Source organism: Rhamphochromis sp. 'chilingali' (genome assembly GCF_963969265.1).
Source record: "Rhamphochromis sp. 'chilingali' genome assembly, chromosome: 2".
Lineage (NCBI taxonomy): Eukaryota > Metazoa > Chordata > Actinopteri > Cichliformes > Cichlidae > Rhamphochromis > Rhamphochromis sp. 'chilingali'.
The window spans coordinates 31,891,780-31,910,396 of NC_137930.1; the positions used below are offsets into that span (position 1 = coordinate 31,891,780).

General features: G+C 37.3%; 1 protein-coding gene across 1 annotated transcript; it reads right to left on the reverse strand.

The window, feature by feature from the left end:
• Positions 1-1,788: 1,788 nt before the first annotated feature.
• LOC308383945 (phospholipid-transporting ATPase ID-like) lies at positions 1,789-16,886 on the reverse strand (the record flags this gene model as incomplete). Its single annotated transcript, XM_080862211.1, has 27 exons — positions 1,789-2,037; positions 2,222-2,352; positions 2,491-2,629; positions 4,122-4,367; positions 4,493-4,576; positions 4,772-4,995; positions 5,119-5,302; positions 5,570-5,720; positions 7,473-7,578; positions 7,863-7,974; positions 8,720-8,884; positions 8,995-9,110; positions 9,239-9,427; positions 9,627-9,792; positions 9,918-9,961; positions 10,054-10,262; positions 10,384-10,577; positions 10,728-10,816; positions 11,289-11,447; positions 14,094-14,176; positions 14,262-14,332; positions 14,430-14,502; positions 14,613-14,674; positions 15,426-15,599; positions 16,085-16,198; positions 16,532-16,590; positions 16,832-16,886. 27 exons carry the CDS (start codon positions 16,884-16,886, stop codon positions 1,789-1,791), a joined length of 3,648 nt encoding a protein of 1,215 aa, XP_080718337.1.
• Between the last annotated feature and the right edge of the window lie 1,731 nt (positions 16,887-18,617).

Consider the following 18,617-nt stretch of genomic DNA (forward strand, 5'->3'; position numbering starts at 1 on the left):
TTGAGACTGAAATCTGACAAACACCGAAAACAGTGGACAAAATGGATAGCTTAAAAGACTCACTCAGCCCCATAGAGCAGGGACCTCTCCTCGTTGTTGTTGTTTTTTTTTTTGTTGTTTTTTCCCTTTTCCCCTCTTCCACAGATTGGGTGTTCTTTATTTTTTTGGTTTGTTTCTTTTGTGTGGTTTTTTTCGTGTTTTTGTTTGCATGTACTATAAAATTGGAAAAAGTACAAAATAAAAAGTAAAAAAAAAAAAAGAAAAAAGAAATGTGTGTGCAGCACACAAACTCATTGCAGTTGTGTGTTTTGTATACGTTTTTGTATGTTTTTCTCAGAATGATTGTTACACTACTGTATGAAGCCATGTTGTCTAAGGTGATCAGCCACTCACCATACACACACACTATCAACAAGGGGCACTTTGATGCATAGAGCAGGATACTATAATTTTTTTTTTTTTTTTTTTTTTTTACCTCTTAAGCCCCAAGGGGGTTTCTGAGCTTCCTGCTCGAAAATGTAATGCCCAAATTTAATTGATTATTTCTCTGCAATTACAAACTCTGTCCTTACAATCTTGGTATCAAAATAAAGCTAACACTTGTGAGATTTCATCAGAGGTGTAAATATTGAAGCAGATATTACTGCGTCAAGGTTACTGAGACTGGAACACAGAAAAAGTAAGTATATTTTATCCTCGCCTAATTTTTAATTTTAATTTTTAGGATATAACCCTTTTAAAAATATGCCTCAGATCACCTGTGCAAAGACTTATGTTTCTAAAGTGAAACAGTGAAAAATTACAGCCCTGTCAATACATGAATATCCAGATGTTGTACAAAAATGTCCAATTTTGGCACACAATTGGACACTGTACCAGTTGAATTTTTTAGGTATTAAAGAGCAGAAATTAATAAATTTTATTAACAGGCCTAAAAATGCTTTCTTTTAAATATATTTTTGAAGAATTAACCACACATTTACATGGTAATGGCCCTTTTCTGCGGTGCGCATGAAGCATTTAATTGGTCTCTGGCCCTTTAAACTCCAAGGGGCTGTAACTTTGGTTTCTTTTGGTCAATTTGCATGATTGACACCTCTTTTTAATCGTTTTAGCCAATAGAATCAAAGTAACGATGCCACATTCACGTGACTTCAACCAATCAGACGTTGCAATGCCAAAACCCACGTGGGCCCAAATTTGCTGCATGTGGTGTCTGTCCAGTCACGTGTCTATAGGTGGGTCTAAAATGGCGGTTGTTGACGGAAAACGGCTCTGATGCGGCTAGGTAGGTGTGGTAACTTCTGATAATCACGTGGCTACCGGCTACCAGCGAAAATAATGGAGGAAATCGGGATGGTAAGCCAATCTGTGTCTTAGTGCATTTTCGCCGCTATGTGTTTTTGTGGTCTTCTTTTGCGGCTCATTCAGTGAATTTTGGTCTGATTGTCCACACATATCTGGACTTATATTTCTCACCCCGTGTTATAACCGATTAAACGTGATCTCTTTTTTGCCCCGGTACCGGGGGCGTGGGGCTTACGTGGTTAAACCTGTTTAAATTTTAGGTTTTTTTTTTTTATTTTTTTATTTTTTTATTTTTTATAACGACTCAGCATTTTATATAAAAACTTATTCACACATTGTAAGACACCATTAGTTTTTATGCTGACTCTGGAAACCACCATATATTTTAAATTTACCCTGTTTTGTTTGTCTTCAGTGTCAGGTTGGCTCGAAAATTATGAAGTTATGTCGTCTTTCAGTATCTGTGTACTGTGTACCAGGCTAAGGACTCTGTGGCTCCTCAGCAATAGTGCGGTAGTGCTGTGGCTGATTTTGAAATATGGAAGAGTCTGTCTGGGTGAACAGAGCTGTCATCTTTAGGGGGCGTTTTATCAGGAATTTTCTAGATGTTACCAGATCACCGTAGCCCTGGGAGTGAGAGAAGGCGTAGCCTGATCGAGTACTACGCCTTCTCAGTAGACGACGAGGTGCAGGTGCAGTCAACTCCTCTGTACGCATCTTATACCTCACCTAGAAAAAAGAAACATGGGCTTGTTTTGTTTGGTTTTTTTATGCAAACTTTTTTTTACTATGGATACATTGATTCAAACTCAGTTAAATTACATGCTACTTTATAGTGCACAAGGTGCATAGAAGACAAGAAAGTCTTAGATGCTTTATGTGTTCAGTTTAGTTTTTTCTTTTCTTTTTTTACCTTGTCATTAATGGTAGGACAAAGCTGTATAAAAATGAAGCGGAAAGCTACAACAGGCAGGATACAGAGGAGGAACGTCAGGAATATGGTGAGCCACACATTAGGCTGGTTCAAAGTGTTTCTTGCTGCGCCTAAAATCCAAAAAGGACACAATCACATGAGTCACATACTCAGGTCTTCTTTAAAGTACCAAAATTTTAGAATAGAAAAAAACTTCAAAAAGTTAACATTAAAGTGGCCTCTATACTAAATGCAGTAAATGTACTTACCAAATAAGGGGAAAGAAGACGGGAAGACATAAAACATGCCATTGCTGTACATGGTGACTGAGATGGCAAAGTAGCCTATCGTGCTTAACCACACAAAAAAATGGTTCACTGCTGTCCAGTAATAGGTGTCAAGAGACAGCTGAAAAGTGGAAGATTATTGTTATTATTATTATTACTACTACTACTACTACTACTGTAGTAGTACTGTACTATTACTAATTTATTGTTAGTGTCCTGGTGCACAATTAAAATGACTGGCTGAGATGGAATGGAAGTCTATCTGTTACAACAGACTAATATACTGCATAAGTATGGGGCGCCGTTTGTAAAGTGAAACATGCTGAAATTAACGGCAACATTTTTCCACATTTAGCTCAAAACCTTACAAAAACATGTTTTTTCGAGTAATTTTTTACAACATTTAGTAAAATATTTGTAACTTTTCATCAAATGTTAAATATTAAATGTAAATGTTAAATATTAAATCTAAATATTATATTTAAATCTAAATGTTAAATGTTAAATCTAAATGTTAAATCTAAATATTATATTTAAATCTGAATGTTAAATGTTAAATCTAAATGTTACAGAAAACTAAATATTTAGGCTACCATGCAAATTTATTGTACGGATCAACGGAAATACCAAAATAAAAGCTTCCCGAAAACCTCCGGTCCAAAATTGTGTCTGCTCTCCCACTCACTTCTCCCCGCCATGTGCTGCTTCACTTCTTGCCTACGACCATGTCCAGCGATTTTGCTGGACATTAGACCACAAAACAATGCGCATTTTATATTTCTCATTGTTTTTTCCATACTTTAGTTACTGTGTCGAAGTTTGGGGGAATACATATGAGAATACTATAAAACCTATAAACTTATTACAGAAGAAAGTGATACGGATGATTCATAACGTTAAATATAGAGAACATACAAATACATTATTTATAAAGTCAAAATTATTAAAATTAGGAGATTTAGTGAAACTACGGACACTATTAATTATGTTTAAGGCTAAAAGTAATATTTTGCCTTCTAAGTTACAAAGAGTATTTTTAACGTGTTCGGGGGGAGAAGACAGCAGAAGGAAATTTTATTTTAAGCATCGGCTAGCTAGGACAACACAAAGATTAATGAGTCCAACGGTTAGGGGTATACAACTGTGGAAGTCTCTTCATTAAAATTTAAAGAGTTGTATAAATTAACATTGTTTTAAAAAGTGCTACATGTCTAAAACAATAACTCAATATGAAGAATGTGAATGAAATTGGAGTTAGTTGAATAAGGATCCATTATTTTTTGTTTCATTTATTTTATTTACTTATCTTTTCTCCTTGTTACTATGTGGAGTGGTATATTCTGATTTTAAATTGTTGTTTGGTTTGAGTTAGGACTGGAAATAAGTGTTAATGTTAGTTTGTTCCTTGACTTTTGGTGACCACTTGCAATATAAGTTGGACTGTAGATAGGGGGCAGGGTTTAATAAGAATAAATTCTTCTGCCTGCTCCTTTTCACACGTGGTTGCAGTGCTTTACTGACAGAAAGTGTAGTTGGTTTGTTTGAAAGAACTAACTGTGGAAAATGTTGACCAAGTGTGAAATAAATAAATAAATGAAATGAAATGTTCTCACCTGTGTGTGCACCACAATAAGCAGACAGGTCTGTAGCAGGAAAGCAAAAGATGGATGGCTCACAATGTCTTTTCCATCATTTCTGACTGCATCATTCATGGAAGCCCATGGGATAAAGAAGATGATTAAGGAGCAATAGCAGCCATGAATCAGATAGCTCACAAAAGCTTTCTTATTGAAGTATTGGTTCTTCTGGCCTGGAGCGTAGAGCTGAGGATGGTATAAACTCCAACGGTCATTTACATCCTGCACAAAACAAGTTTTAGTGAAAGAGATGAGAAAGCTCAGTGGACACAGAGACCTGACTATGAGACGATAATCTGGTTTATGTAAGTCAACCAAAAACTGATAGTTAATTGTAATCTACATACCTGGTCAAACAGACACATGCCAAGGACTGGAAGAGCTGTGTAAACCATATTGTAGAAGGTGATGAACCAGTCCTCATAAACAGTCTGTGAACAACCACAATGAACATTTAAGTACAACATAAAGAAAAGGTGAATGTGAATCAAGTTATTTGTTTCATTTGTCCTGCATCATTTGAAACTTTTTTGCATTTCTCTCATTGAGATTGATAAACACTTTATGTCCCATTACAAAAGCTACTTAAATTACATTATAGTATAGTTACAATACATATATCTCACCTGTGCAGAAAAACCACAAAAGAAGGCGTACCAGAATTGGACAAGCGTAAAAGTGAAGTTCTTGTAAAAGAAATATCCAAGGAACTTGCACATGCGGATGTAGGACCAGCGGCCATGCACCAGCAGGAGGCGCTGAAGGTAACGGAACTGGGCAAAGGAATAGTCGCTGGACAGCACTGCCTGCATGCCTTCCTGCCCACTGATACCTACACCAATATGAGCAACTGGCAGGCAGAAAAGGAAGCAAATAAAATACACAATAAAATACACAATATCAGCTATATATTTCCCAGCTGGATAGTTGTAATGAAAATACAGCTCTGTATATTGGTGACTTCACAGGTTACCCTTTATCATGCTGACATCATTGGCTCCATCCCCAATAGCAAGAGTGACAGCCTGCTTGTATTTCTTGACCAGCTGAACCACTTGGGCCTTCTGCAAAGGAGTGACCCTGCAGCAAATCACTGTCTGACACATGCATGCTGTCCTCAGCAGCTCCAACCTCAAGTTCTTCTCCAGTGCAAAAGCCTGATGATGAAGGAAAGAATTGATGGAGTTAGGTCATCTGTCAAGATTCTGTAGTGCAACCTTAAAACCTCAAGAGAATTCCATTCATTTCTACATTCATCTCTAAGTTTAAAAAATATAAGAGAATCAGGCTTTAAAAAAACAATATGTACTTTCTGATCACACAGTGTGACCTCTACTGTTGAAGCTACATAAACAAAATAAACTAAACTAAACAGGTCAACTTGCAGAGGTTTTTCAGTGGTTGCTGAAAACAAGCCTTCTTACCAGACTGTGCCCATTTATTATTAGTCCATAATCTCCATCCACCTTCTCATCCTGCACAGTCTCTGTCTTTTTAAGCCAAAACAGGCCTTCTCGAGATTTAATCACAGTTGGCTCCTCTGCTGCTTCAGGACACATTTTTCTTCGTGCATTCCTGAAAATATGACAGAGAACATGACCTGATTTGTTATTTGTTATTATTTTGGGTTTTTTTTCCTCTATTCAAGTATCTACACTGGTGAACATGGCTGTGGCTTGACTGTATGTTAATAATCCATCCACCATTAATTTTCTGCCACAGTCTAAGTGGACAAGACCTCCGTCGCCAACAGAGATGGGCAGTAACGCGTTACTTGTAACGAGTAAAGTAAGGGATTACTATTGCAAAAACGGTAATTAGATTACAGTTACTTTCCCATAGGAACGCTGCGTTACTGCGTTACTAAAACCGTGATTTTTTTTGCGAGAATGTCTCATGAGAGTGACGTAAGCGAGTGCGACGTTCGTGACAACAGCTGTGTGCAGATCAACAATGGATAATATATCGAGTGCGGGAGAGAGTATGAGCGTGCAGCGTTTAAAGCGTGGAAGTACTGACCTTACTTTGAGTTTGATTCCATAAAAAGTGACAAAAACATTAGTGTCCGTTGTGCGTGGGACGAAAACTTCTTTTTACAGCAAAGAAAAACCCCTAAACTTCCAAGCAAGCACCGAGTGCACTACGACGTAATGGGAAACTCACAGAGAAACTCGCGGATTCTTCAACTGACCACTGCGGCACACCTGCACCAGGGTAAACCTCCGTCTACCCCTACTCCTGCTTTACAGGTGAAAATAAAGCAAAAGGACCGCTGAGTCTTTGATGTTATTTATTTTTTGCTGTGTTTTACTTGCATCTATTTGAAAGACTGAGTGTAAACACAAAAACTATTTTATTTTATGTGCTGGAATGTGCAGATAATAGGTTTAAATATTAAACAAATTTCTTCCAGTCAGAGAATGTTGCATATAATTAAATTTTTGCTTGATGCATAAAGTTAAAAGGTTAAAACTAATAAAACAAGTTTTAAAAAGAGACTTTTCCATTTGATTACATTTTGTATGATGGATTATGTAGAAAAAGTAGAATTGGGCTGAAAGCTCTATCGCTTTATCACCTATTCAGATTGTAAATCGTGTTGTTAAAAAGTAACTAAGTAATTAATTACTTTTGAAAATAAGTAATCAGTAAAGTAACAGGATTACTTTTTTGGGGAAGTAATCAGTAATTAGTTACTGATTACCTTTTTGAAGTAACTTGACCAACACTGCTGGCTAATAAAGGGGACACTGAGGCATTCCTCTGCCAACTGAGATAAGTTAGTTTTCCAACATGTTCTGCATCTGCTCCAAGGCATGCTAGATTTAGACATCCTAAGATGTCTGAATCAGGTCAACTGGCTTGTTTTGATGCGACTGAGAAGTGGCTCCACTCTCTATCCCTCCTCATGCTATCTCTAAGGTAATGCGTAAAAAATGACATGTCCGGCTAATACAGCGGTAGTCAAATACCACTTAGGAAGACATTAGCTTGTGAGGTTACAGGTTACAATTAATCATACAAATGCTTGGGAACATTAAAATGTCAGATTAATGATTTTTATAGATTTTTTTCTTGTGTTAGAATTAGCTTATGGCTATGATAAACTGGCTAGTTTAATATTAGTTTTTCATTTACAGTAGGTTTTTCATTCAGTTGTGGTAGAATTAGCTTGAGATAGCAAGTTATGAAATCTGGCAGCAACAGTTGTTAATTTGTCTTATATGTTTATTGAAGTTCATAGTGACAAATTATCTCACTGATTCATACGCTGAAACAGCTTCCGATTGGCAGAATACAATCATCATCTGGTTTTAACTGACTCACTGTAGCTCCTCTTTGACACCTTCAGCAGTGTTGGCTGAGACAACAAAGACGTCCTTCATCTCCTCTCTTAGCATGTTACAGGAATAGCCAATGTTCTCTGCTGTCTCTGTTGAAGAAAAAAAAAAAGAATAATTCTCAATCACCTAGGTGCTAGAAATCTTTAAAGTCAATCTTGCAGCAAACCAAAGCTGGAACGACTCTCAGAGCATTTGTCGATATGTATATTAGATCTATGACTTGAAACCATGGAAACCCATCAACCAAAACTGTTGATGCTCTGAGATTGTGTGTAGATTAATGAGAGCAGGAACATAAGAATGTATTATACATCATAATGCAGTCTTTATCCACTTTGAAATGTATAGTTTAAAAAGAAAAAGTTCCACCGACCTTGCTTATCTCCAGTTAACACCCATATTTTGATGTCCGCTTTAGCCAGTTGCTCAATGGTCTCTGGCACACCGTCTTGCAACTTGTCCTCTACAGCTGTCGCTCCCAACAGCTAAAGCCACACATGCAGCTATGATTTAAACTGATGTTAAATAAAGCAAAGCAATGAAGCCATCCTATACCTTTATCACAAATTATGCTGGTTTCACTGTAACATTAGTGTACAATATAAACCAGGGGTGTCAAATATAAAGGCCTGGGTGCCAGAACTGGCCTGGCATAGACTCTAACCTGACCTGCTGGACAGCTTTGGAAAATGTAAAGAATGGAATTAATTTTGGACTTTCACTTGTATTTTCATAGGTTTTTGCAGCTTTTCCTACTGATAAAGACCTCCCCCATGGCCATATGCATACTACACCAAGTAAATAAATTAATAGGTAAACAATTAAATGTTAGAACAATTCCTCTGAATTAACAAAACCTTTCTATTTTATAATTACAGGACAGTCTGGTTAATGAACTTTTCTGTAACTTTACATATTTACTTCTTACAATTTAAGCCCAAAGAGTCATGCTGATAAATTCTTTCATTTAATACAGAAGCATTTCTCATCATATTAGAAAATCTGAGACGCACTGTTGAAATTGCACTTCGTTTTCTTATTGGAAGATATCTCAGGGATTAAATGTGTAGTAAAACACTGACAGAGGACAATCTGAATTTCACATGAAATTAGGCTATATTGTGGGCCATAATGTAAAATGAGTTTCATATCCCCGGTATAAAGTATAACTACCAATAGATAATCAAGCAGCAAATTCGTATTGACAAAGTTTTCAGCACATGTACTAACCATCATATCTTTCTCTATCTCTTCATAAAGTTCATCAAGTTTTTCTTCACGTCCCTCCATGGCAACACTGGCCTCATGGTGGCGCTGTTTCCAATCTATCATGTAGTCCTCATTTAAGTCTTTGTAGGCCAGAGCAAGTGTACGGAGGCCATCACCTGCATACTCCTGTTTTTGTTTTGATAATTGAAAGAAGTTAAATGTTAAATTACATTAATTATATTAAAATTTCATTGACTTTAGCTTCAAGCTACTTTTATATGCTTTGGATCACTCACATTGAGGTGGTTAGTGGTTACTTCCATCAGTTTGTTACAGGAGGGGTGCAGTCTTTCAAAGATCATGGTGTCTGCACCTTTGCAGTATAGAGTCAGCTTCCCCTCTGGGCTGCGCACTGGAAGTGACAGGGAAAGTTAGAAAGTTTGACGTAATGCATGCAGAAATGAGAAATGTATTCTGAATATATGAAGTGTGGTCACTGAAGATAACGACACAAAAAAACCTATCACTACTTCCTCTCACCTATCACTGACATTCTCTTCCTCATATTATTAAAGTCCAGAATGGCCAGAAGTTCATAGATGACTTGTTTGCCCATCTCTACTACTGTGATGGTTTCTGGTGTGCGTGATAGGAACACAAATCCAAAGTTTCTTGCAGCAGTCACCAGAGCGCCTTCATCAGGTGACTGAGCCTGATAATTGAGCTCTCCTACCAGGTAAAACAGAGATGACAATTTAATTGGCATATAAGGGTAAAAATTTGAACATTTGCATGGTGGAGCACATTTCCATGTACCTGTATGTCTTTTATTGCACTGAATTTGGAGTTTTTAGATAGACTCCAAGAATATTTCGAAATTCTCCTGAAATGTAAATGAAATGAAGATGTCTTTTAGGGGACCCCTCACCCTCTTTCTTTTCCTCAGGCATAACAGTGTGACACAGGGATAACAAGCGGAAGAACTCCTGAGTCTCAGGGTTTCCACTTCTCACCATCTCCACCAGACTGTGGTCATGAAAGCTGAACTTTGGATCAGCCAGATTGTTCCAGGAGAAGTCCACTCTCTCTGTCCTCTGCAAGAAAAGCCAAAACAACAAAGTTGGATCAATACTTTCTTTAAATAATCATGCATTTTCCTCTCACCTCTGTAATTTAAACAAAGTTCACAAACAATGCAATGGATGTATTTTCCTCTCACCTCTGTAATTTCCACTCTTTGTCCAGAGAAATCATAGAGGTCCCCTGAATATATGATAAATGTACTGTAAAATCAGTTGTTCACCCAATGTGTTTCCATTTGCCTCACTAATTTTTACACAAGCAAAGCTGCTCACCGTAAGCTTTTCCATTAATGGAGCACTTGTTGAAAGTCATGATGTTCTGTGTCAGAGTGCCAGTCTTGTCACTGAAGATGTATTTAATCTGGCCTAGCTCCTCACTGAGTGTGGTGGTTCTTGCCTGAGCTGGAGTATCATTCTTAGGATAGTACATCTTCCTGTCCCAGTCTATGAAGAAGCTGTTTCCCAGACGAATGAACTCCACGCTAACAATGTAGCACAAATTGGTAAAATTTCAAAATGTGATACATATTAGCACAAGTCTCAAGTGTTCAAACCAACTTTGGTTGTTTTTTGGTTTAATCATTTTTCTGTGCTGAAACTTACCTGACATAAAGTGAACTGGGTACCACTGTGTTAAGGACAATGACATAAGACCAGAAGATGAGGAATGATGAGAGAGGAGCATCAATGCCCGGTTCACGAGGAAGAAACATAGTGAACACAGAGCCCTCATTTGTTTCCCAGATTGCATTGCCAATGGTCAAAATGGAGCACATAGATGCCAGGAAACCAAAGATCTGATGGAATGAAAACATCAGACTTCTTGATTATTCAAACAATATTACTCTTGTCACTCAGGTGAAAAACAAATCACTGTCTTTAAGTTCTATATCTATAAGCTGAGACTTTGTGTGACTTTCTTTGTATTTGTGCTTGTGTAAACTCACACATAACACCAGGATATTCGTCAGGTGATCAATGCTTGTCCGTTTGAATATTGACTTCCCGCTGTTCTGCATCAGTTTAGTGTCAGGACCTGGAAAGGATTATTAGTGTCAGATTTTCTTCTGCACACCTTCGCTGCATCTCCTTCCTGCTCTAGTCTCTTATGTACAACTTCAAACATTATTATCAGAGTAAACAATAAAAACTAGACCAAAAAAAATCACTCAAGTTGTACACAGATTCAATGTGATGTTGAGACACTGACAGTGATGCAGATACAGTTTTCAGTATGTTTCCAGACTGGTTAGCCTTAGAAGGAGAATGGCCTAAATGAAACACCACAAATATGTCATTACTGTGATATTGTTGTTTTAAGAACTTCACACTCTAGAATCTGTGGCAGATTATCTTCTGTATACCTTTGCAGATGTAACCACATCCCCTTCCTGCTCTAGTCTCTTATGTACAACTTCATACATCAGTATCAGAGTAAACAATAAAGGCTAGACCAAAAAAACATCACTCAAACTGCAAATTGTACACAGTTGCAGTGCACAGAGTACCTCCAAAGATGACCAGACCGAAGCACCACTCAGTGTTCCTGAGAGTACAGCCTCTGAGCAGCACTTTGTCATTGTCCAAGGCATATCTTTCTCCGTTCAAAGTCAGAGTCCCTTTGAACTTGTCTAGACGGTTATTGGGAGGTTCACATCGCACTTCACCTGAGAAACAGAAATCAGTGTCAGCAAATAATTCTAAACAGTTCACAGGATAGTTAGAGGACAGCTCGAAGCAGTCTGTGTAGTCTCCTCCGACCTCTGGTATCAACAAGGGATTTTCGCCTACAGAACGGCTGCTCACTGGATATCTTCTGTGGACCATTCTCTGGAAACCTTACAGATGTGGGTTAATCCCAGCAGGTCATCATTTTCTGAAATACTCAGACTCATCTGGCGCCAACAACAATGGAACATTCCAAATTCTTTAAATCAACTTTCTGGCACATTTTATACTCAGTTTGAATTCAAACAGGTCACTTTAATAATGTCCACATGCCAAAATGAAGTGGATTGCTGTCATCTGATTGACTGGTTAGATGTCTGTATTAATTAGCAGGTGAACAGATGGACCTAACAAAGCAAACAAATAAACAATTAAATAAAACCCAAGATCCCATTGTTACATTAGTAGAAAAAGTCGTGCATGAGGAAATACAATCACTCAGTACAAACTTAAACAGTTCAAAGGTGAAATACTGCTCTATTGATTGATTGATTGATTGTTAATTTATTTCAAACATGTAAACAATATACAGGTACATTTAGTAAAGAAAATAAGAGAGAAAAAATACTATACAAAAGTCAATACATTTCAATATTGCTACCGTTCTGATTCATTTACGTGTTGAAAGGGAGTGGGAAGAAGAACACACTTATTTAATCCCACCCCTTTGCCATAAATTATCAGTTAATATTTAGTCAGCTTCCTTACTGATATAATCTATAATAAAAATAGTGAACAGATTGCTGATATAATATATACTATAATATGACATGATTTTTTTTAAATAGAGACATTCACTTAATTTCAATATTTTCCCTTTCTTTATAGTTCGAGAAGATCATATTTTTATAACTCTTTTTGAACTGTTTTATGTTTGGACATTGCTTTAATTCCATATTCACACTGTTCCACAGTTTCACTCAATGAACAGAAACACAAAAGCTTTATCTTGTAGTACGTACCTTCCTTGTTTTGAAGTTACAAAAACCCCTTAAATTATAACTTCCTTCTTTCAAAAAAAAAAACATACTCTGAATATTACCTGGCAGTTCTTTTTTTTTTTTTTGCTTTGAATAGAATTTGTGCTGTTTTGAATTTCACTAGATCGGCAATTTTCAATATTTCAGACTGCAAAAATAGTGAGTTTGTATGTTCCCTATAACCTGCATTGTGGATGATTTGAATTGCTTTTTTTTTGTTTTTGAAGAGTAAAAAGTGAATGTAATGTGGTTTTATAGTTGTTGCCCCAGACCTCTGCACAATAGCTTAAGTATGGTGAAACCAGTGAACAGTATAGAATATGAAGTGATGTTCTGTCTAACACCTGCTTTGCCTTGTTTAGTACGGCAATGCTTTGTGATACTTTGGAATGAATATATCTTACGTGAGCTCTCCAGTTAAGTTTTTCATCTATTATTACCCCCAGAAATGTATTTTCACTGACTCTTTCAATATCAGCACCATTTATTTGAATCTTAGCATTTGTATCTAAACTACTATTTCCAAATAACATCAGTTTAGATTTATTCAAATTTAACAATAATTTGTTTTTATCAAGCCAGAACTTCACTTTACTTATTTCATTAGTCATATCCTCCAATAAATTCTGCAGATCATCACCAGAGCAAAAAATGTTTGTATCATCAGCAAAGAGAACCATTTTTAATACTTTGGACACTTTACAGATGTCGTTAATGTACAAGTTGAAGAATTTTGGACCCAAAACTGACCCTTGGGGTACACCACAAGCAATGTCCATACATAAGGAGCAACCACCATTTAATTTCACAAACTGCTTCCTGTCACCTAAATAACTCCGGACCCAATCTAAAACTACCCCTCAGACACAATAACGTTCCAGTTTTCTTATTAATATATCATCATCTATTGTGTCAAATGCCTTTGTCAAGTCTATGAATAACCCAGCCACATATGGCTTTTTGTCTATGGAATTTGTGATGTATTCTATTGAATCTAATAATGCCAATGATGTTGATCTGCTTGATCTGAATCCGTACTGACTCTCAGTGAATCGTTTATGTTTATCTATACATTTTCCCAGTCGGTTGTTAAACAGTTTTTCAAGAATGAGAATTGAGGTAGTAAAGAGACAGGCCTGTAGTTTGTGAAATGGTGTTTGTTTCCAGATTTGTATAGAGGTATAACTTTTGCTATTTTCATTCTGTCTGGAAATTGACCAGTTTGAAATGATAAATTACAGATGTATGTAAACGGTTTTATAATAGCCTCAATTACTCCTTTAACCACTATCATATCGATATCATTACAATCCAAAGATTTCTGATTTTACATTTGTTAACAATCTCAAAAACTTAATTTCATCAACGGCTGTGAGAAACATAGAATATGGATTTCTGTCTATCAGTGTATCCAGAATTATGTTTTTTCATTTATGCATTTATTCATTATTTATTTTGGTACTTGCATTAATTCTTAACTCAGCCAAGGCCTATCAACCTAAAAAAAATCTTTGTTAGTTTTGGTCCCCTCTGACATTTCCCAATGACAGAACCAGGTTTCACTTTTGAAAATCAGACTGTGTGTTGTTTCATTGAGATTCTCACCATTAAAGGCAGCGAGTGCCTCAATGTTGTCTCCCAGCTCTCCAGTTACAGTCAGAGCCTGTTTCACCTTCAGATTGGTTTCTCTGGGGGAGACCAAGGAAAATCCAAGACAATGTCAGACATTAGTTGTCAACCTAGCATACAAACAACACAGTACAGCACACTTACCCATCTAGTTCAGCTGTTTCCACATAAACTAAATTAAGGGGCTCACTGCTAGACAGCAACAGAAGGTCTGCCTAAGAAATAAAAGCACTGAGTTTAGTTTGGAACTTACTTTTGAAATGAATTTCTTTCACTTGCTTCAAATCTTTACTATAGCCTCCCCAAACTTACTGTGACAAACTCATTATTCTCCAGTTTGACTATGTTCCCGACCTGAACATTCATCCATTTTTCATTTTTGAGTCTGTCAGGGAAGGGAACAAAGGCATACAACACAGAAATGAATCCAAAACAGCATAATTCTTCATACAAAAGGTATTCTTTTCTTTTTCATTTGGGTTTCCAAAGACTTACTGGCCATCCATGAGGACGTCCACCTTCCGGTTATTGACTTTTCTGTCACATTTGTGTCTGTTCTGCTCAGTTGACACAAGAAAAAGATACTGTTTGCTTCCAAATCTGATATTAGTTTCTTATTTTTGGTTTTCTCTTTTGTTATTACCGATTTCAACTTACTATGTCATCAATGGCATCTTTGACTGCTGTTATAGAAAGCACTACTATTAAGGCGAAACCTGTAGTAATCCATGAGAGAGAGGAGATTTGTGGGATCAACTGTCAACACACACACACACACAAAGATTAACACACTCTTTCAGTGCATAGATAATATCTTTTCTTCTTCTTCTGCCTAGCAGTTCATATCCCCCGATGCAGGGTCTGCTGTTTTTCATGCTTTCCTCCACTTCTTCCTATCCAGGGCATCTTTTGGTGTAACATTCGCAGCCTTCATATTGTCTTTGATTCGGTCCATCCAGCGTTTTTTTGGTCTTCTTCGTGGCCTAATTGTTGGGCTGTCTTTGCGATGGAGTTCTTATCGCTACGGGCAACATGGCTGTACCATCGGAGCCTCGCCTCTCGCATCTTGTCTGTGATCGGTGTCACTCCCCATCATTTCCTAACGTCTTTGTTCCTCGCTCGGTCTAGTCGTGTGAGACCCAGAGGCCATGTCAGCATCTTCATCTCCATGGTGTGAAGGGCTTGTTTGTGCTTGGTCGTAGCTGGCCAGCACTCTGACCCATAGAGTGCCACTGGGCGCACGATCGACTTATAAACTTTCGCCTTAAGATAGATTGGCATTCTCTTGTTGCACAAGACTTATCTGACCTGGCACCACTTCATCCACGCTGTGTTGACACAGAGTCTGGCGTCTGGTAGAGTTTCGCAGTCCGAGGTGACAAGGGACCCAAGGTACTTGAATTGGGCAACTTTAGTCAGCGGCTCGCCGTTGATAGTGATGGTACTGTTGGTCTGGGGGCCGCGTTCAAGGTACTCAGTCTTCTTGATGTTCAGGCACATGCCGTTGTCAGAGAGCCAATCTTTCCATGCTTGTGTTCAGGTTTGCAGGGCTAGGCAGTTTTTTGTTTCTGATAGACATACATCATCTGCATACAGTAGGCTCCATGGATGTGGTGATTGCAGACCAGCTGTCGCGGTGTCCATACAGAGGGTGAACAGCATAGATAATATCTTTTAAGATTCTTAAAAGTGAAAAACTTAACAGTTGCTTCATTTTATTTATGTATGTCATGTATGTTCACACTTAATAACATTTGGAAAAAGCATTTTAAAAAAATCGATTTATAAAAAAGCAAAAGAAAGTGCAAGTCCTTTCACATTTTAAGTCAAATGAAGTTTGAAAAAGGTATGGTTGAATATAGAGAATGAACTCTGAATGCGGTTTTTGCATTGACATAACTATCTGCAGCATAAAATAACTATTTTTAAGAATGCAATTATTCTGACAAGAATGGCAACATGTCTACCTGAAGGATGACCAGGAAGAGGAAGTAGGCATTAGCGAGCCTCTTGAACTGCTCAAAAAGATTAAGTGGCAGGAAGGTGAAGATGTTGTATTTGGAGGTCTTGATGGCATTGTTCTGAAGTTAAAGAAATCGACAGAGGAAAGTTACATGACTGATGTCAGTTTAACAAAAATCACTGTGATTTAATATTTAAATGTTTGTAATAAAGTTTTTTAATGTTTAATTTATATTTGGCAGACATACTAACAAAAAATCTTAAGATTTCTAGGATTGCACTATTAATTTCCTAAAATTTCCTATTTACTCAAAAATGGTCTTTGTGACACTTGACTTTCATTGTGACAGAGTAATCAAATCCAAACAAGCAAAGCATTGAGCTGAGGGTGTGTCCAAAGCTTCTCTTGTCATCTGCTGAATAGGCATGATAACATTTGTCTATATACTTACAGCATAGCGGAAAGATAGGTTGAAAGTGCTGTCATTAGCCCGCAAGCATCTCTCCTTCTCTGTGAGAGAGTAAAGCAGTCAGAGCAGGAGAGAGTTTATGCTACTGTATGTTACAGCAGTACTGAGGAAAGAAACTCAAATTAAATTTATGGAAACATTTCAGAGCTGTTAGTCCAGCAGCATTTTGAAATGTTCACTGCTTGCCACAAAAATAAATAAATAAAACTAAAACTGAGACAGCCATACAGTAACTGAACAATGCAGTAAACTAGAGCAAAGTTTACGTGCATCTAATCTCACCTTCCTTATTTCCGTGTCCACACAAATGGCAAAAGTATGACAGCACAGTTCCCATCTTTAACTCAGGTTCTCCATGTTTTATAACCTGGAAAAACACACATTTCAGTCCTAATTAGTGAGTCATTTCTTTATTGGTATTATATGTCGATATAATAATAGAGTGCATTTATATAGCGCTTTTCGAGACCCTCAAAGCACTTTATATTTCCACTATTCACTCACTCTCACTGTTGGAGGCAAACCACAGTTGTAGCCACAGCTGCCCTGGGGCAAACTCACAGAAGCAAGGCTGCCATATCACGCCATTGGCCCCTCTGGCCATCACCAGGAGGTGAAGTGTCTTGCCAAGGACACAACAACCAAGACAGACAGAGCTGGGGATCGAACCGGCAACCTTCCGGTTACAAGATGAGCTTCCCAAGCCCCTGAACCACGGTCACCCAATGGATATAAAAACCAAAAGGGGAAACTGTGGCAAAAGCGAGAGGGAACCAGTTGCTATAATATTTAAGGATTAATAGTGAAAAGGTGGAGCTGTTTAAGATGTACAGCACACCTCGTAAATTGGATATGAGGGAAAGACAGATGCAAAACATCCCAAAAATAATAAATCTGAGGTTTCACAACACTCAAAATATCTCTCCATCAATCTATAGATAGATAGCCATACTTGTCAAAATTTCCACTCCTCCCCATTTTATCAGTTCTCCAAAGCTATAAAGATATAGTGCAACTCCCTTTCAACTCTTTGTACTATAGTTAAATTTAAGAGGTAACAATCCCTAACTACACAGATAGAGATAAAGATTCATCCTTGACCATTTGACTTGTTCAGTAATCAGCCCATAATAATATGCAGGTATTGTATTTTTCAGGAATTGTTGTGGATAAATGTTTTTCAGTGAGACATAAAAAATATGAATTGATCACAGGGCAATACCTAATTGTGCTACCTAATTTGTTAAGAAGAAAAAACAAATTTATCCATGAGCCATGAAAAAATCAAGAAGCCCTCTTTTGGCAGGTTTCATTTGATCCTTCTTCTTCCACTTGCAAAAATATTAAATAGGTCTGAATTACTGTAAACCTAAAGTGATTTAAATGGTTCTTGATAAGAACTAATAAAATGCAGCATTTTCTAATAGTTTTTTAAAGTCTGAAAGCGAATGAAAATCAACCACATACCTCAAACAAAAATATGATTTCTTTTGTCTTCTGGGTCCTGCTTGCAAGCAGACACAGGTGCTTGAATTTTAAGATTTCAACCCTCCTTTTACTTCCGTCTTTGAAAAAATAAATCCAGGTTTTTGTCTCTTCAGTGCATGGAAGGCCAGTTTAATCCTAAAAAGAGAAAGGAGGATCAACTGAGTCTTCTAGCAGGATAAAAGTCAACAGGAACAACAGGTGAGATGTTGTAGTTGCACCTACAGTAGAAGTTTTGGGCACATGAAACTAACTGCTAAGAGGTTATGTAAACCGTTCAGTGTTCGTTGGACTTGAGCAGGTGCAGGACGGGAAAGGCACTAAAACAATAGTAAAGCCGAAGTGCTCCAGCCAATCAGAGGGAATCTTATCACATGAAGGTATATAAAATCTATACGGTATATATATATATATATATATATATATATATGTTGGAAGTCTTGTTGTCTTCCAAAAAATGTTGCCAGTGGTGTGGAGAAGATCCCACATGCTTGCCCTGCCCAATGTCCAGTGTCTACCCACACATTTTGGTGGATTCCCAGACCAGCCTCTCTCAAAGCGGATATGACTAGTAAACTGAGAA